Raw genomic sequence first — 20,209 nt, 5'->3', positions numbered from 1 at the left:
ATATAGAAATACGCGAGCTCCGTATGGGGAATTCGATCCTTGTGAACGTACTTTGCCTGGACAGAATAGAAGAGTCGTCCATCGAGATCACCAATGAGTGACTGAAAACAACTGTCAGAGAGCTTCAGAGTTACTTTCAGATAATCACTGACACCAATTTAGCCGCCTAAGTTTCACTCGTTACGGTGTTTTTATTTCCTATCACCACTGGAGAGCACTCGTGAGCCTCCACTCACTCGGAACCAGCATTCGTTGCAGAAAGTTTCTATATATATTTGTAGCCCTTTTCCTCACTGTTATTTGATTCCACATCTGCGCATCACAAACTCGGCAGATGCGTCTACTTTATCCCCCCCAAAGCGAAAAAACAAGACAAAACAACATCATCTACGGATCATATATATCGCGATCGCTGTCGCAGGTAGGCTGACGAGTGGAGCAACCACCAACCACCACCGGAGCAGGTCGCGACCGGTGATCGCCGGTGAGCCACACGCCGGCAGCCCAGCTAGAAATGTACAGGGCTGGCGCGGGGTCATGGAGTCGATCAGCAGATGACGCAGGAGTTGGGGTCCTCCTCGGCGCTGCGGACGAAGTAGTACGGGTGCGGGTGGTGGTGCTGCGGCGGCGGCGGCGGGTACCAGTAGTGAGGCGGGTACACCACCTGCTTGCTCTCGTCCTTCTTGTCCTTGTCGCCGTCCTTCTTGTCGCCGCCGCCGTCTTTCTTGTCGCCGTCCTTCTTGTCGTCCTTCTTGTCCTCCTTGGCCGGGCCGACGGAGACGATGTCCACCCCGGGGAAGACCTTGCGCAGCTTGGCGACGACGTCGACGGGGTCCATGCTGCCGACCACCGTCATCTTCTGGTCCTTCACGTCCACGCCCATGTTGTCGATGCCTGAGCCACGCGCACGCAGTGAGTTTTCATCGCCAGCATGGATCAGCGGCAGAAAATTCTCTCCAGCTCTATGATCACAACGAAGCAGAGCAAGGTAGGAGGACGGAATTGGAGAAGAGGAAGCAGGGGAGAAAGAGGAGCACCGTGGAGAGCGGAGACGGCCTTGAGCGCCTTCTGCTTCTGCCTGTCGTCGTGCACGTCCAGCTTCAGCACCACCTTCTGCACCCGGCCGCCAGACAAGAAAAACCATCAGAACCCGGAGCAGCAAGATCAAGAGCCGCAGCTGAAATCTGCAACGTAAAGAAACCCCCAAGTCCCCAATCGGACCGGCGGCAGTCACCTTCATAGCGCAGCGCCGGCGGGCAAACAGACGGGCGGCGCACGAGGCAGCGGAGAGTTTCGCCGGCGGCGACGGCTACAGTCGGCGACGTGATAAAATTTGTGAGTGGAAGTGGAAGGACAGCGTGGGTGTGCGTGCTCTGTGTCTCGGGCGATGAGCCCGATGCGCGAGAAGAGAGGGGGAAGTGTGGTGGTGGTGTGTGATCTGGGCGGCAAGGGATCGGGGCGCGGCGGGGTTATATAGGCAGCCCGGGACTGGGACGTCGACGTCGCGGCGCCCCATCGCCCCGTCGCGTGGCCTTGTCCTCTTGGTTTTTCAAAGGGGCGCGGGGGCGACGTCACGGCAGGGCAGCAGGAAGGAAGCTGCCACGAAGCCGCCTCCCTCCGGGCCGGGCCGATACTCGTCGGTCGGTGGCGCCGGAACTGCGCAACGGAGAGAGAAGTGAACCGGTGGATATATGATAATCGCAGGGGTTTGGTCCGTCATGTCGCTGTCGTCGCGGGCGATTTCGCCGGATCTCGGGTCGATCGGGGGGTGGGACGGATGGCTGGCTGGCCGCGACGACCTGACCCCGACCCGCCGGGTCTCCTGTCCACACGCGCGCGCCCACCTGCTGCACGTCCTAGGTGCGCCCGGGCTGCCCGCTGGCCGTGCTGGCCTGGCCATATCGGAGCACATGACGGTCGTGCCCGATCCGGTGCCGGAGTGCCAGTGCGTCGCCAGCTAACACCGGCCGCGACGGCGGCTCCGGGCCGGCCTGGTCGCCATTGGAGCAATGCGCCATCGGATTGATGAAGCTAGACTGATCCACAAGTTTACGACGGAAGAAGTTAAACATGTTCTTTTCTCTAGGAGACATAATAGAGCCATAGAGGCGGCCACTTATTTGCAATCATCGCTTTGGCATCTTATTTGCAACGGTCTTACTTAAGCTTTTTCATGACTTTTATGATGCCAAAACAGCTGTCTCTAGGCTCGGTTATGAGGTGGTTACTCTGTTAGCTAAAGGCCAGGGGGCTGATAAAATTCAAATGTACCGCCCCATTTGTATGTTAAATGCGCCGTTTAAGTTTTTTTTACTAAACTTCTTAATAGTAGAGCTATGAAAATTGCTGATAAAGTTGTTTCTAAAGTCCAGAATGCACTCATTAAAGGTCGCATTATTCTTGATAGTGTTGTTCTGTTGCATGAATCTATTCACTCCTTACATAGAAGTGACTTGCGATAATTATTATATCTACGTATAGCTACGAAAGGGTTTACGTAATCTTCCTAAATATACTTCTCTACCCCTCCTGATTTTCAGGTGGGTGGGGCCCCTTCCTCCCCCTTCCCCAATGATCATTAGCCACGTTGCTAATTACGTAAAGTACATAACTATCTCTACGTAAGTGTAGCATTACTGAGTGACTTGTGCAGCCACTAGTAGAAAAAGGGTCAATCGTGAAGCACATTAGTGCCGGTTTGTATTTGAGCCGGCACTAATGTATACATTAGTGCCGGTTCCAACGGCTAGCCGGGCCGCTTTCATTAGTACCGGTTCGTGCCACGAACCGGTACTAATGAGAGTGGTGGCAGGATGTTGTCAGAGTGGGGCCCCTCCAGCACCTTTAGTACCGGTTCGTGCCACGAATCGGTACTAAAGGTCGTCCTATATAAACCCTTCGTCCACCAGCACTCTGTTCTTCCCCCTTTCCCCTCTCCGGCCCTCCTTTGTTCTTCCCTTCTTCCTCTCGAGTTCATCACAAAATTTGCCCAAAATTTGTCAAGATTTGAAGGCCCTCATCCATTCAAATGATCACAAAGGTTAGCAACTTTGTCCTTTCATCTCTCATTGCTAGATTAGCTCTTGCATTGGTTTATATAGTGATTAATTTGTGAGTTTAGTAATTTGGGAGGATATATATATATATATATATATGTGTGTGTGTGTGTGTGTGTGTGTTAGTATTTGATTTATATGCAATTTGAGGTCAAAAATAACACTTAGTTTGCATATGTAGGTGTGGTTTACTTAGTGCCTTCTAAATCTCCATCGTAGCCACCGTCGATCGCCCGCTCCGTCCCGTCGCCGGCACCACCTTGTGGTGAGCCTCTTGTTCATGAAATTTTATATAAAAATTGATGTGTGTGATTTGGATATATAGTTACTCGTATAATTATCTTACCCGTACGTTGTTTGTTATACATATAGTGCCATGGTTTCGATATCCGTCCCCGTCGGCCCTAGTCCTTGTTATGATTCGGATGTGGTATGTATATTCTCTTTTAAAACTAGTTGCATTTCGTGTTTATGACAAATTATGCCCATCAAGTTGACATAGAAATTTTTTCTAGGAGGTATCTGAACCTGAAATTCCAACCGACCCTATTGCCGAGAGGTTAAATTTAGTTGAAAGAGAAAACGAGTACTTGAAAGAAAAATTGAAAAGAATTGAGGGGGAGAAGATGGAATTGGAGTTGCATGTTGCCGATGTTGTCGATGATCACAAGATCAAGATGAAGAAAATGCGCTTGAAGATTAGAAAGATTAGAAAATATGCCATCGATAGTGAGGCTTGGTATCATTATGCTGTTGGATCCATTGTTACCTTAGTTGCGATCTTGATCGTATTTGTTGTTGCATTTAAATGCTTTAGCTAGAGAGTTATTTGTTTGTTGCATTTAAGTGTTGTATGAACTTTATGTATGAACTTGTATTAATTTGGTCTATTCGGTGTTGTGTAATGAAGATGAGCCGGCAATGGATGTACGATGACCGATGCTCTCCCCAGTTCGTTGAGGGCGTGCGTACTTTTCTGCTTGCGGCTGAGGCAAACAAGCGGGCGGATGGTTTTATGCCTTGTCCATGTGCTCGCTGTAAGAATGGTCATAATTACTCTACGTCAAGAACCATTCACGTCCACCTGTTTAAGACCGGTTTCATGCCCCATTATAATGTTTGGACCAAGCACGGAGAAAGAGGGGTTACGATGGAAGACATTAAAGAAGAAGAGGACGACGACAGCTATCCTGGCCATGGGTTCCCTGAATACGATGATACAACAATGGGGGAAGAAGCTGAGCCGGTAATGCGGGAAGAAGCTGAGCCGGCAATGCGGGAAGAAGCTGAAGAAGAGGCATCAGATGAGCCCGTTGATGATCTAGGTCGGACCATTGCCGATGCAAAGAGAAATTGCGCAAGTGATTTGGAGAAGAAGAAGTTGCAGCGCATGTTAGAGGATCACAAAAAATTGTTGTACCCGAATTGCGTAGGTGACAAGAAAAAGCTGGGCACCACACTGGAATTGCTGCAATGGAAGGCAGAGAATGGTGTATCTGATAAGGGATTTGGAAAGTTGCTGGTAATGATAAAGGATATGCTTCCAAAGGACAACGAATTGCCCGAGAGTACGTACGAAGCAAAGAAGGTTGTCTGCCCTCTAGGGTTAGAGGTGCAGAAGATCCATGCATGCCCTAATGATTGCATCCTCTACCGCGGTGAGTACGAGGATTTGAACGCTTACCCGGTATGTGGTGCATTACGCTATAAGATCTGCCGCGATGACCCTGGTGATGTCGAGGGCCGGCGCCCCAGGAAGAAGATTCCTGCCAAGGTGATGTGGTATGCTCCTATAATACCACGGTTGAAACGTTTGTTCCAAAACAAAGAGCATGCCAAGGCGATGCGATGGCACAGAGAAGACCGCAAGAAAGACGGAAAGTTGAGAGTACCCACTGACGGGTCGCAGTGGAGAAAAATCAAAAGAAAGTACGGGAAGGAGTTTGCAGATGACGCAAGGAGCATATGGTTTGGTCTAAGCGCAGATGGCATTAATCCTTTTGGGGAGCAGAGCAGCAACCATAGCACCTGGCCTGTGACTCTATGTTTGTATAACCTTCCTCCTTGGTTGTGCATGAAGCGGAAGTTCATTATGATGTCAGTGCTCATCCAAGGCCCTAAGCAACCCGGCAACGACATTGATGTGTACCTAAGGCCATTAGTTGAAGAACTCTTACAACTGTGGAATGGAACAGGTGTACGTGCGTGGGATGAGCACATGGGGGAAGAATTTGACCTAAAGGCGTTGTTCGTGACCATCAATGATTGGCCTGCTCTCAGTAACCTTTCAGGACAGACAAACAAGGGATACCGCGCATGCACGCACTGTTTGGACGATACTGACAGTATATATTTGGCTAATTGTAAGAAGAATGTGTATCTGGGACATCATCGATTTCTTCCGAGTAGGCATCCCGTAAGAAAGAAAGGCAAGCATTTCAAAGGTGAGGCAGATCACGGACGAAGCCTCGCCACCGTACTGGTGCTGATGTACATGATATGGCCAAGGATTTGAAGGTGGTCTTTGGAAAGGGTCCTGGTGGACAACCTGTTCCGAATGACGCTGACGGACGCGCACCCATGTGGAAGAAGAAATCTATATTTTGGGACCTGCCCTATTGGAAAGACCTCGAGGTCCGCTCCGCAATCGACGTGATGCACGTGACGAAGAATCTTTGTGTGACCCTGCTTGGCTTCTTGGGCGTGTATAGGAAGACAAAAGATACACCTGAGGCACGGGAGGACCAGCAACGTATGCACGGAAAAGACGGCATACATCAGGGTCATGCAATCTACGCTCTTACCAAACAAGAGAAGGAAATCTTCTTTGAATGCCTGCTCAGTATTAAGGTACCGTCTGGCTTCTCATCAAATATAAAGGGAATAATAAACATGGCAGAGAAAAAGTTTCAGAACCTAAAGTCTCATGACTGCCACGTGATTATGACGCAACTGCTTCCGGTTGCATTGAGGGGGCTTCTACCGGAAAACGTTCGATTAGCCATTGTGAAGCTATGTGCATTTCTCAATGCAATCTCTCAGAAGGTAATCGATCCAGAAATCATACCAAGGTTACAGAATGATTTGGTGCAATGTCTTGTCAGTTTCGAGTTGGTGTTCCCACCATCCTTCTTCAACATCATGACGCACGTCCTAGTTCACCTATGCAAAGAGATTAACGTTTTGGGTCCTGTATTTCTACACAATATGTTCCCCTTTGAGAGGTTCATGAGAGTCTTAAAGAAATATGTTCATAACCGTGCTAGGCCAGAAGGAAGAATCTCCAAGGGCCATCAAAATGAGGAGGTCATTGAGTTTTGTATTGACTTTATTCCTGACCTTAAGCCGATTGGTGTTCCTGAATCGCGGCATAAGGGCAGACTGGATGGAAAAGGCACGCTAGGAGGGGAACAAATAATATGTATGGACGGACATTCTCTCACTGAAGCACACTACACAGTTCTACAGAATTCTGCCTTGGTGGCTCCGTATATGGATGAACACAAGAATTTGCTACGCTCCAAACACCCGGAGCGGTCTGATGACTGGATTACACGTGAACAAACAAGGAGTTTCGCCAGCTGGTTGCAAGCACGTACCATGCATGACACCTCTATTGAAGATGACCTGTACTTGCATTCCTAGTTACCATCTTCGAATATAATGACTTTCAAAGGGTACGAGATAAATGGTAATACATTTTACACGATCGCCCAAGATAAGAAGAGCACCAACCAAAACAGTGGTGTCCGCTTTGATGCAGAAACCAAGACGGGAAAGGAAACATATTATGGTTATATACAGGACATATGGGAACTTGACTATCGACGTGGTTTGAAGGTCCCTTTGTTTCGGTGCAAATGGGTCAATATGACACGAGGCGGGGTAACGGAAGACCCACAATACGGAATGACAATAGTGGATCTCAACAATCTTGCGTATGCAGACGAACCATTCGTCCTAGCCAATGATGTGGCACAGGTTTTCTATATGAAAGACATGTCTACCAAGCCAAGAAAAAGAAAAGATAAGGAAGCGAATGCATCGTACGATGAGTCAAAGCGGCACATAGTTCTTTCTGGGAAGAGAAACATCGTGGGAGTGGATGACAAGACAGACAAGTCAGAAAATTATGAAAAGTTTGATGAAATTGCTCCATTCACAGTGAATATTGACCCGAGCATCCCGTTAAATGATGAAGATTTTCCATGGCTACGACGCAAAGGGACACACGCGAAGAAAAAGTTTCACACCCAAAGATCTGGGATGTGATCGGCTTAGCTATCATCACTTTCTTCTGTGTTTCACACCCAGGAGGGAATCTCTGTAATAGTTAGGGTAGCTAGTTATGTGTTTTGGCATTTGAAACGCGAAGAAATTTTATGTGCAAGCAAATTCTTTCATGCATTTATTGATTTTTTCGGCTAAATGACCCTGAAATTGAAAAGCATTTCAAATGAACTCAGAAAAGGATGAAAGTTGGCATGGTATCATAATTTCACCCACATAGCATGTGCAAAAAAGTAGAGAGGGTTACCGCAAAAACTGGATACACTTCGTGTACAAAATGGACAATCTGTTTCGAAGTATCAGGGTTTCGGATGAAAACTCATCCGTTACAAAGGCATTTCATTTTTAAATAACTTAAGCATTACCAAATTGAATATAATGATAAAACACACTAATATTAAACATAATAAAAAAGAATCACTGGAAAATGTATTTTTAAAGTTAAGTTATTCACAAACTAGTGATTCACACAAATTTTAAATAATTCAAAATTTAAACTATTCAAATTTAAAAACTACCGGCACTAACTGAAAGTTCTAAAAACTATCAAAAATATTCACAAAGAAACTCTAAATACAGCAAAAAACAACTAAAAATAAATAAAACAAAATAAATAAAGCAGAAAAGAAAAACCTAAATGAAAAAAGCCCACCTACCGGGCCACAGCGGCCTGCATACGACTAGAAACCCAACCTGTTGTTGGGCCAGGATGCAGGCCCGCAAGCCCAATAGGCCCCACAGGGCAGAGTAGCAGAGGTAGGCCCAGAAGGCCTGCTTTAGAGAGGAGCTCGAGACAGCAGCGGCAGCGGGGCTTATAAGCAGGTGTGAGCGCCCTTCGGCTAGCGAGGTGGGACTAAACTTCTGCGCCCCTCGCCTGGCAGCGCACCCCCTTTAGTACCGGGTCGTGGCACCAACCGGTACTAAAGGGGGGCCTTTAGTACCGGTTGGAGCCAGGAACCGGTACTAAAGGGTGGTGCTCCCCCCCCCCCCCCCCCCCGCTTGGCCTGGCCAAAACAGGCCTTTAGTACCGGTTGGTGGCTCCAACCGGTACTAAAGGTGTCCCCTATATAAGAAACACTTTGAAAATTTTCATTTTCTCATCTCCCATTTCTCTCTGCCGCCGCCCAGTCCCGCGCCGTCGCCGCCCCCGTCGCGCCGTCCCCGTCGACTCCGCGACGCCCCCGTCCTCGTCGCGTCGTCCCCGTCGACTCCGCGGCACCCCCGTCGCCGTCCCGGTCGCCGATCCCCTCGCTTCGCCGTCGCCGTCGCCTTTGGATCGACCTCGCCCTCGCCGTCGCCGTCGCCTCGACCTTGCCCGCGCGCGCTGTGAGCCCCTCCCCCGGCCCCTCTCCTCCCTCCAATCGATCGTAGTGCACACCGGCGCCGGCGCCGACCGTGCGCACACACACGCGCGCGCACACACACACTACATGCACACACACACACACTACACACACTAGACGCGCACACACACATAATTTTTCTGTTTTTAGCTTTTAGTTTTTTCTGTTTTTCTGTTTTTCATACAAAGTTTTAGATGAATTAATTAATTAGATTATATTAATGTCAAATAGTATGTAGAAATGTTAGTTATAATATATATAATGTCAAATGTTATAGAAATGTTAGTTATATAGAAATGTTAGAAATTTTGGAAATGTTAGTTTTAGCTAGCTAGATGAATTAGATTAATTTCAAATTGTTAGACGATGATCGATGTTTTTTTAGTTTCTTATATTTTTAGTTATAAAATTTAGAATTTGCATATATGAAATCATCACAATCCATCATTTAAAAAATGTTACTTTACTTTTGCGGCATATAGTATTTTGTTGTCGACGATGCCCGGCCCGCATCCTCGCCGTCGACACGTCCGCGACGACGTCCTGCTTCAGAGGACCCATGTCCGGGACTGGGCTCCGCCGGGCTGGCACTGGGAGGTGCTACCTTCAGGGGCGCGACGCTTGGTGAGGAACCCGGCCCCGGGTCCCGTCGTCGACCCTCATCTCCTTTGATGGCATTCACGTGGGCCACTTTCGGTGCGGAGGGAGCCGGCCCTGCCGGAGGTGGTACGTCGCCGTGTCAGGGAGTAGGACGAGCACGTCCATCGCTACATGGCTGCTATGGACGTCAGGTTCTCCAATACCTGGCAGGTTCTTTGGGGAGATCACCCGAGCTATGATCCAGTGATGGTTCCTTCTCTTTGGGTGTCCACCGCCCGCACCTCAGGAACCGCGAGTGGCCTAGATTACTCTGTACTATTCGATCTTTATTAGCTTGCTAGCTAGCTAGCTAGTGTTGTATTCAATATTATATCTATTATTCGAGATGATGTATTCGAGATTATATCTATTATTCGAGACGATGTATTTGAGATTATATCTATTATTCGAGATTATACTAAATTGTTTTATATTTCTTTTGGCATAGTTAAATAAAAGCTATGGCGGACAATACCGACAGAGAGAGAGAACAGACCATGCTCGATATCATACGCGGGCCAGATGATGATCAGAATGAAGAAGATTTTGACGGCTCCGAATTTCTAAACAACACCGGAGAGGGTGATATGATATTCGATCGCGACGACCGAGAAGATGAAGTCATGAACTACGACGAAGAACATGTTGATCCTGAAACAACAAACACCGGCGAGGTATATATATTTATATAAGCAGGAATCTGGTGATCATCGCATGTTTTAAATGAGTTGAAGATATATTAACGAATCGATCTTTCTTCTTTCAGCCATCCGGATCGAGCAAATCTTCAGGCAAAAGGACGAAACGAGGCCCGAACAAAAAGTTGAAGGAGGGCGTAAAGTACAATATCGAGGCAATCAGACCTAATGGCGAACCATTAGCACCGAAGAAGATTGCGGACAAGTTCGTTCGTCAGTGCGGAGTTATTGTGAAGGACCAACTCCCGATCTCCCTTCAAGAATGGAGAAAGCCAGCAAATCCACGTCCAGATGTTACTTTTGTCGACGAGAAGCAAAAAAATCTGCTTTGGGATACTCTCATGGAACATTTCACCTTACCAGATAATTTCACAGAAGTAGACGTGCGGAAAGTCAAGGACGCTGCTTTTAGGAAGATGGCGGTTGCATTCAAGAACCACAAGAGAATGACGTGGGAGAAGTACGTCAAGGGAGGAAGGAAGACTCCAATATTCGAGGGGATACTAGAGAATCAAAGTGCTCATTGGGACGATTTCATGAAATTCAAGGATTCAGAATTAGCTAAGAGACGGTCGAGAATAAATAAGAAGAATGCCGAAAAAAAAGGATAAGTTCCATAAGCTGGGGCCAGGTGGCTACGCGGTGGCAATGCCTAAGTGGGATAAGTCTGAGAAAGAGATGGAGGATGCAGGTGTCACTCCGGTTAGTAAGAGCTGGCCCCCCAGGTGCAGGACTTGGTTCTATGCGCATGGGGGGAGTTGGACCCGAAGACAGGCAATGTTTCGGCGAAGGCATGTCTGAACGGAGCCGACGATGCGCTACTTGTTGCAATAGAAGAGGCTCGATCGGGGGTGTTCCAGCCCAACAGAGAGAACGACGAGCTTACGCGTGCCCTGGGAAATCCTGAACACCCGGGAAGAACACGAGGCAAGGGCGCTATTCCGTGGTATGAGGGGTTTTCGGACTGGAACGCCGACTACAGAACCCGTGCGAGAAAGAAGATTGCGGAGGAGAAGAAGAGGAAGATGGAGGAGGAGCAAAGGAAGCTCGACTATGAACGCCTTCAAGGCCTAGAAGCAAGTCAAGCGGAATTGGCAGCTAAATTCCAGCGGCAGCAGGAGCAGATCGACTCACTTAGCCAGCAAAGGGGGTCTCAGCAGCTGCAGCAGCTAGCGGATGATCCAGCATTGGATACCACCGCCCCATCCATGCCGAGAAGCAGCGTGGGTTCTGCCCCGGGCGACGCAGTAGTGCTGGATAGATACCCCGTGGATGACATCACGAAGAACACTAACTGCGAGCTACACTTCAAAATGAAGAACATATCCATGAAGGTGGCGGACGCCGTTGCTTTTTCAAATTCCCCCGAGGCAACCTTCCATTGCAACCCGATTCCAGCGGGCTATGCTCGTGTCTTGGTTGATGAGGTGGTGGACCAATATTCGGGGTTAGAGCTTGACATTCCTGGAGGTGATGAGGAGCACACACTCGGAGATGCCATACATCGTATCATCCTATGGAGAAAGGATTGCATCATTTTTCGAAGGCCACCCGACACCGCGTCACCCGACTCCTCGTCGAAGTCCGCCACCGAGTCAGCAGACTCCCGCTCCTCCAAGTCCACCAACGCGTGAGGCCACTCCTCCTCCTCCAAGTCCGGCAAAGTGTCAAGCCACTTCTCCTCCAAGTCCGGCACAGCTTCAGGCCACTCCTCCTCGTCCAACTCAGCCCCGTCAGCCGTCTCCGCCGCCTCAGCAATCACAGAAGAGACACCCCGCAGCTATGGTGCGTAGCGGTACCAGTCGAGGTCATAGTACAGAAAGTACAGGCGGAGGCAAGCGATATAAATATGGTCCAAACCTCACTACTCCTCTTCCTGTGAGGGCTTACGACAGGACCGAGGAGCAAACCAATGCTATAGTGCGGGCAGAAGTCGACGCCCATTTTGGACCGAAACCGCCACCGCCGCCAAGGGAGAAAGTGCCTGTGGAAGTAGTTGACCACTTCATTCGTATGGCTCAACCACCAGCTCCTAAGCCTGTTGACACAGACTATGAGCGCCACATCAGGAAGTTACATCGACAACGTCTACAGAAGGAGGCGAGCTCGAGCTCGAGCAAACAACAAGCAGCTGTCGAAAAATGCGAGAAAACCGTTGCCCAGCTGGGAGAACAGGCGGCGCAATCGACCCCCCCGCTTGTTGTGCCGACAACACGTGACAGTACGCGCGCCCAATATTATTGTGGCCAAACAGTTTACGTTCCCGAGGTGGGCGATGTGGTAATAACCCAGGAGCATATAATGCAGGCTGAAGAACTCAAGATCACTGTTGGACAACTCCTCGAGATCAAGGACATGCCTGTGATTACAGAGGAGGAAATAAAACAGAAATATGTCCGGTGCCAACCTTTGGTCAAGCCAGAAGATGTCAAGAAGCTCCCAATGAGAATGTATGAATTGCATCAATGGTACATGGACATTACCAAGAGATCCGATCGAGAGTCCCTCATGGTGTATGTCAAGAAGGATCATTACTACCATGAGAAAGCTGTGGCCGTTGAGTATTCCGAACTGTTTCAGTTATACAATCAAGACGCACTCGACAAATCTATCGTCAGTTGCTATTGTCTGTAAGTGATTTCTTTCTGTAATTTAAGTCTCAAGCTAGCTGTAGTGATCCTTTTGATCAATCATTACCTGTAATTATCCTCACTATATTCTTATCTGTGGTATTATGCAGGATGAAGATGTATGAAATGAGAAAATGTGGACACTATGGCATTGGGTTCATTGACCCAAACATCGTTAATCAATACACATGAAAAATGAGCAAGTATTATGAAAAGCAAGTAGAGGACAGCATGCTAGAGTTCTTGAAGCGCCTCAAATACAGTGAAGATATACTATTTCCTTACAACTTCGAGTGAGTCACACTTTCTTGTACTACAAATTCTCTATTTTTGCCTACTAGCTAGCTACATGTTTTTGCTTACATATGCCCGCTTAATTAAGACATGCAAACGTGTGTGCATGCAGATTTCACTGGATCTTGTGTATCATTAAAGTTGACGCCGGAACAGTTGAAATACTGGACTCGCTACTCAAAGCAAATAGTGACTACAACATCTTGTATGGGATAGTCAACAGGTAATTTCAATCATTATTAACTATATATCTCGGTCTATTTAGTTCGTCATTTCATGATATGAACTATTTAATAACCCCTTTATTCATTTTCTTTGTCGGCGGGCAGGGCTTGGGCAAGGTTCATCAGCGTCACGGAAGGCGAATGGAAACCACAGCTGAAATGGTTTCGATCCAAGGTAAGTAATTAAGTAGTACTAACTAGCTAGCTAGCTGCCATCTCTTTAATTATCATGCTTGATTAATTATTATCTGATCAAATTAAATTCCATTCTCGTAATAAAGGCCCTGAAGCAGGCGCAGGGGACTAATCTGTGTGCATACTGCGTTTGCGAGAATATTCGCATGATGGCGTTCGAAAGGAGAAGATCTCAAAGACAGGAATGGGTACGCTTGTCAGAACACTATTCACAATTTTTACACCATTATCGATATCTAGTCACACAACTAATACACATGCATATTGATCTCCTTCTTAACAGTTCAAAGAGGTGCGGGACAAGCTCCTAGAAACGGAGCGCGTAGAAGCACTTCAAGAGGAAATAGCAGGATTTTTGCTCGATAAGGTCATAAATCCGAAGGGAGAATACTATTACCCGCTACTGCCCCCATCGAACATGTCATGAACCACTTCCAATTGTCATCGTGCTCCGAAGGCACCAATTAGACTAATGCCACTGGCTCCGAAGGCAACATGCATATGTAGGAGAAATTGTATATAGCTATACATGTGTGTATGTGTAAATTAATATGGTGGTTTGTGAGACATTGATGATATATATATATATATATGATTGGTTCTACTAGAAATTCTATTTATATATATATATATATATATATATGCATAACGTGTACAATGTGTAGTACCGTAAAATACCAGCAAACGAAAAAGAATTAAAATGGAAAACACAAAATTAAATGAAAAAGAAATCATAAAACCAAAAATCCCCCAAACATTTTAGTACCGGTTACCAACCGGTACTAAAGGGCTCCCGGCCCCCGGAGCTGGCTCGTGCCACGTGGTTGCCGTTTAGCACCGGTTCGTGCTGAACCGGTACTAAAGGGGGGGGGGCTTTAGTGCCGAAATGTTAGTGCCGGTTCCGAAACCGGCACTAAAGGGCCTTACGAACCGGTGCTAATGGCCCGTTTTCTACCAGTGAGCCATCTTGTTTAAAGTTGTCTTCGGAAAAGCGTATGATCAAATTAATTGAGACTTTATGTTTGAGGTTTTAAAAATGAAAGGTCTTCCTGATCATTTTATTCATTGGACAAAAATGGTGTATTAGGATAACCGAAAGTCCGCCGTGTAAGACAAATATGTCTGACCCAAGCTTTATTGGCCATCGCTTTACCGATGCAACCGTTGATGCGCTTGGAAATGGCGAAGATGCCCCGAGCAATGCCTTTAGGTTTGAGCCCATTCAACCAAAGGGAGTGCCAAAAACTCACCTTCATTCCATCACCAATGGTGATTGTCATTGCTGCATAGAAAAGGCCCTTGTCTTTATCGTTGCATGGGGTTTCAAGGCCAACCCAGGCCCTCTGGGGTCCACCCAAGCAAAACCATAGCCAATGAAGCCTAACTATGATTTTATTGTGCTTTGTTGCTTTGTTAAACCGACGAATTGTGATGAACTTGTGCTATACTATCAACGTTCATGAATTTGAGCCTTTGCGTTTGACTATGGAGGCCCGACAGTAAATATATGGAGTCGTCTGGGCCATCTGTGGGCACACCACGGGTTTTTAGGGGGGCGGATCTCCCAAGTCCGACCGTGGATGCTCTCACCTTAGTATCGTGTATGTTCGCTCGTCAGGTGATGTCCCTGGCTCCTTCTCTGTAGTGTGTGTTTTGCTTTATCTATATGAAACAAGGCAAAATCCTATTTTGAGAGGGGAATTCGGGTCGGCTCCAAGCACTGATTTACTAAGCAAGGACGTTTGGTCAATGCCAAGAGATCAAGAGTGGTACTTTTTCAGACCAGTTGGACATTATTTTCTGAAACTTATATTGGCAAAGCTTACATGATTCTTTACTGTCAAGCAGCTCTTGTGAATGCAAATGCAAATGCACAGCTCCTGGAAGACCGGTGCAACCCTTGCACGGCCGTCGATACAGTATAACGCACGCCGTCGATTATCGTAACGGGTAGGCTGATGAACTACAGCAACCACCAACCACTAGCGCAGGCGGCAGGGACGGAGCTAAAGGGGGACGAGCAGAGGCCAGGCCCTCCCCAAGGTTTGCATCGTACATTAGTAATTAGGCTTAAATTGATTAGATTTTGCTGTTTAGGCATAATTCGCCCCCCCCCCCCCCCTATTCTGGGCGTTCAAGGCCTGTAGTGATCCCAGCGACGTAAAAAAGCAAAGGAGTTGATTTTTTGAAGCCCAATAATTCAACTTACCATCGTACTAGTTGGCCAGCCCACTATTGAAAACAAACAGCCGTCTAGTCGCTCAGGACGCACCACGCACGACTCGCAGCCGCCTAGGGCAGTTCGCCGGTTGGCAAAAGGTAGGCGGCGTCGCACCTTGCAAGTCACAGGCGATCACCACCGATGGTGGAAGCTGTCCACGACGATGCGCAAGAAAATTTGTGGTGAGTCGCTCTTCATTAGTTTGTTCGATCTGACAATACCGATCCGCATTAGGATTTAGATGAAATTAGTTAGATGCAGCAATCTCCTGTTTTATCCTCACAAATTGATACTAAAAAATAGATATAATACACTGATTCTGTCACTCGGATTAAAAAAATTCATTGATTTTGCTTGGGTTTGTGCATAGTCGTGATGAGAAGAACCAGTACATTCATTTTTTGGGGGATTGGTTCGAGCAAACAACAAGAAGCATATTCAGGTATCAATCAAAATCACTCGATAGATTTACTATGTTCTGTTTTTTTTTTTCTCATCGTCGAATCTGCCTTCGCCCCCCTATGCTCAAATCGTGGCTCCGCCCCTGGGAGGCGGAGCAGGCAGTCCCGATCGATCGGCAGGCATGCTATGAGAGACAGATGTACAAGCAGGCGGGCCATGGAATTGATCAACAGATGACGCACGAGCTGGGCTCCTCCTCGGCGCTGTGTACGACGTAGCGCGGTGGCGGCGGCGGCGGTGGTACCAGTACGATGGGTACACTGGCACGACCTGTTTCTTATCTCCGGCGGCGCCGTCCTTCTTGTCGCCACCGCCGTCCTTCTGGTCCTCCTTGGCCGGCCGACGGAGACGATTTGCGCCCCAGGGAAGAACCTGCGCAGCTTGGCGACGATGGCGACGGGGTCCATGCTGCCGACCACCGTCATCTTCTGGTCCTTTCATGTCCACGCCCATGTTATCGATACCTGAGAAAGCCACAATTGCGGTCGTCAGAACTCAGCAGTCTCAAATTCAGATACCGGTGAGTGAGTGGCCACTAATCCCTTCCACGAGTACGACGAAGCAGAGGAATCGGAGCAGAGGAGGAAGAAGCAGGGGAGTACCGTAGAGAACAGAGACGGTCTTGAGCGCCTTGTGCTTCTGCTTCTCGTCCTGCTTCTCCTCCGTGACTACGCGGCAAGCACCAGAAGATTCCCAGCCTACAGCCTACAGGCGGCGCATGCGCCCGGAGCAGGCAAGACTCCAGGCAGGTGGTGGATAACTGCACGGGTTTCTCGTCTCGTCGCCTTTCGCCCCAGCTGATCGTGTCTGATCACTGATTGATCAGGTGGGTCTGGCGGGCGGATCCGCCACGTACCAGGATGAACAGTGCGGGATGCACGAAAGGCAGTGTGTTCATCACCGATCTTACCGCTGAGAGATGGCGACGGATGGCCGCGACGACCATGACCCGCCGGGTCTCCTGCCCACGCCGGCGGACCTACACCTGCACGCACACACTGTACCTAGGTCCGTCCGTCGGCCCATATCAGGGGAGGGGACCTGCCGGTCTTGGCCGATCCGGTGCCGGAGTGCCAGTGGGTGGCCAGCTAACACGGCAACGACCGTGCCGCCGGGTCGGCCTGGTCGCCATTAGAGCACCTGTACTCCACCGAATGGGAACCAAAATGTCCGCACAGACGAACGTAGAAAAACTTGAGCGCGTGACCACGACTGCTGCGGAATGCCAGTACTGAACCCTACGTCCTGGGAAGACATCTCCATCGTCGCACGAGAAACCGAGAGTCGCACGAGAGACAGGCCATCCGGTCTACCGGTGCGTGATCAATCACGTACGAAGAGCCCAGAAGATCGCAAAAGTCTAGCGCCTCTAAAGAAATCTACTGAGCTCTCATGGTCCGGTCCCAGACCACCCAATAATTCTACAGCTGTGCCGTAGAAGAGATGCCTCAAAGAATAGGGGAAAGGTAAATTCAGCCAATATGTGTTTCTGTTTCTCTTTTCCATCACTCAATTATACTCGTAGAAGCTTACGGGGGATAAGTTTTGGTGACTGCCACACGGACAAACTTGACGAAATTTAAGCGGAGCATTTGAGCGTTGATTTCGTAGCCAGTTTTAAAGAGTAGACAGATATAATAATGAGCACAAAAACAAACACTAACTTTTGCTAACAGTAGGCTTATGCTACTAGATGTAGTTATCCTTTTGCACTACGTTATGCATGAAATGCATAACATAAGCACATGGCAATAGATTCCCTTGAAAAGGTAGTTTTCCTGTTTTGTACTAGAAGATTGGGCTATGCAGTCTATGAATCACACGGAAGTGACACTCATGGTAAACGATCAAGCACATGGCAATATATTCCCTTGAAAAGGTAGTTTCCCTATTGCTTGATGTAGTTATAGATGTGTTGCATTTGCTAATTAGGAAAAAAAGACAAGGTTTGTTGCGAGGCATTGTTCCTTATCTAGAAGAATATAATGTTGTCATGTCCCCAAATGACATCTAGTGTGATGCAAATCTAAAGCTTATATTGTGTTAACTTGGGCTCTTGTCTAGCCTGAAAGTAGTTTTCCACAAGCGTGAGACATCATTTTTTTAGTAAAGCTAAGGAAAAAGGGATAGCTATCCTTCCACATGTTGCGTCGAAGGAGTAAAAGTCTTAATTATTTAGGTATTCCTTCAACTATTGTTTGACTGAGCAATAAGTATTGGAAGCGAAAAAAGCTCAACACCTGGAAAATATCACAATTATGGTGGTAGACTTACACCAAGACACTCAGATGCTAGATGACATGGATTGTCTAGTTGTGGGGGATTTAAACTATATTAGGTACCCAGGTAGTAGATAAAAAGATGGAGGAAAATTTCATAAAAGGTTCGACTTTAATGCAACAATTAACTCTCTCACTCTTGTTGACATACTATGCAAAGGAAGACGCTACACTTGGGCTAATATGCAAGAGGCTCCCTTTAATGGAGAAGCTGGACCGGTTCTTCTTCTTTGAATCATGGAAATTACCCTAGCACATTAGCAATGCCTCTCGCAAGACCTATTTCTACGACACACCTCGTGTAAAATTTCATAAGAGAGATTGTTGCCTCCATCCCTAAATCAACAATATTTTAGGTTTGAAAATGTTAGTTGCAGTACCAAGGCTTCAAAGAAAGCAATCAGAACATTTGGGAGTAGTTCAAAAGATTGATAGTGCTAAAAGATTTAACTTTTAAATTCAAGAGGTTATGAAACATGTTAAAATGTGATATAGATATCTTCCCAATCTGGCTGGCACCATTAAATCAACAATTTTTGTCATCATCTTCTATGATAGTATTGGGGAATTCATGCCAATCTCCACTCGGGAATGGAATGAAAGACAAGGTAGTACGGGTGCGGGTGGTGGTTACACACCACCTGCTTGTTGTCATCATCTTTCTCGTCCTTGTCGACGACGTCCTTCTTGTCGTCGTCCTTCTTCTACTCCTTGGCTGGGCCGACAGAAACGATGTGTGTCCCGGGGAAGAACTTGCACAGCTTGGCGACGACGTCGACAAGGTCCATCCTGCCGATCACCATCATCTTCTGGTCCTTCATATGCACGGTCATCAGGTGATTCCTGAGCCAGAGAGGAGAGGTCCTCAGAACAATTTCAGACTGAACCAGTCATTTGGGGTGAAATTTATATGTATTAGGCCACAATTCCTCTCCATGGTCACGAAAAAGTAGAGCAAAACACATAATTAAGCAATAGAGGGGAGAAAGAGCATTACCATGGGGAGCTGAGTTGGCCTTGAGCCCCCTCCGCTTCAGCTTGTCATCATCCATGTCCAGCTTCGGCACAACCTTCTGCACCCGACCATCAGACAACAAATACCATCAGAACCGTGACCAACAAAACCAAGAGTTGCAACTAAAATCAGGAAAGACCCCCTCCCCCAAATTCCCAATTGACCCGCCGCAGTCACCTTCTGTCAGCAACGCAACCCCAGCCCCAGTCCAGACTACAAGGCCATTGGCAAGGACAAGGTGGGAAGAGAAGGAAACAACCATTGAGCCAACAACACGGCCCAAACGCAAGACAAGGTTGTTGGGATGGTCGGCTAGCCCAGGCTGGGCCCATTAACTACAATGTCTCTCTCTTGTTCGTACTAAAGGAAGGTACCTCATCTCATCTCACTTGAAGAGGAGGAAAGTGGCTTCAGCCAGGATCTGTAATTGTTGTATCTATTTGAACTCTTTGTGTGGGTGGAACAAACCGTCGAAAATTATGATTTCTTCCATGACTGAGACAGCAGAGAGCTAGATCCTTACAATTGGTATTCAGAGCTATCGGTCTTAGGTTCACGAGTCCTAGAGATCCCCAAGCACCACCACGACACCAGGTACAAGGATCGACGATGGGAGCAAGCCATGGAATAGCACTCATCAGAAGTGCGAGAGATCTATGAGCTTCTCAAGTTAGACTCCAATTCTGTGGATAATCACTTCAAGGATCAATGAGAAAACTTGTTGTTGGTTGTCCACAAGATGCTCAATGATACGAATTAGATGCTCGACAACATCATCATAATGCGAGTCGACAACGTACGCGCGGAGTTGAGCGGCGACATCGTGCAAATTCACTCAGATTTGTTCAAATCTGAAGGGTGAC

At 47.6% G+C, this 20,209-nt stretch overlaps 1 protein-coding gene and 1 pseudogene across 2 annotated transcripts; both read right to left on the bottom strand.

Moving 5' to 3' along the window:
• Positions 1-232: 232 nt before the first annotated feature.
• On the bottom strand, positions 233-1,464 carry LOC125527865 (heavy metal-associated isoprenylated plant protein 39-like). Its single transcript, XM_048692372.2, has 3 exons — positions 1,235-1,464; positions 1,038-1,113; positions 233-894 (listed from the first exon to the last, which is right to left on the bottom strand). The coding sequence occupies exons 1-3, from the start codon at positions 1,238-1,240 to the stop codon at positions 548-550; spliced, it is 429 nt and encodes a 142-aa protein (XP_048548329.1). The 5' UTR covers positions 1,241-1,464; the 3' UTR covers positions 233-547.
• Positions 1,465-16,035: 14,571 nt separating this feature from the next.
• Positions 16,036-16,998, bottom strand: LOC147987395 (uncharacterized; annotated as a pseudogene). The gene is made up of 3 exons (XR_015615455.1): positions 16,909-16,998; positions 16,655-16,757; positions 16,036-16,516 (listed from the first exon to the last, which is right to left on the bottom strand). The product of XR_015615455.1 is annotated as an uncharacterized LOC147987395 (transcript).
• Positions 16,999-20,209: the final 3,211 nt, after the last annotated feature.

Source organism: Triticum urartu, chromosome 2A (genome assembly GCF_056163025.1).
Source record: "Triticum urartu cultivar PI428250 chromosome 2A, HENAU_Tu73, whole genome shotgun sequence".
Classification (NCBI taxonomy): Eukaryota; Viridiplantae; Streptophyta; class Magnoliopsida; order Poales; family Poaceae; genus Triticum; species Triticum urartu.
Note: the sequence above shows the minus strand (reverse complement) of the source record. Positions and strands in the feature narration are given on the sequence as shown.

Coding starts and splice junctions, on each gene's coding strand:
- LOC125527865 (XM_048692372.2), bottom strand. Junction 895..1,037: donor GGCCGTCTCCGCTCTCCACG/GTGCTCCTCTTT, acceptor CGCGTGGCTCAG/GCATCGACAACATGGGCGTG.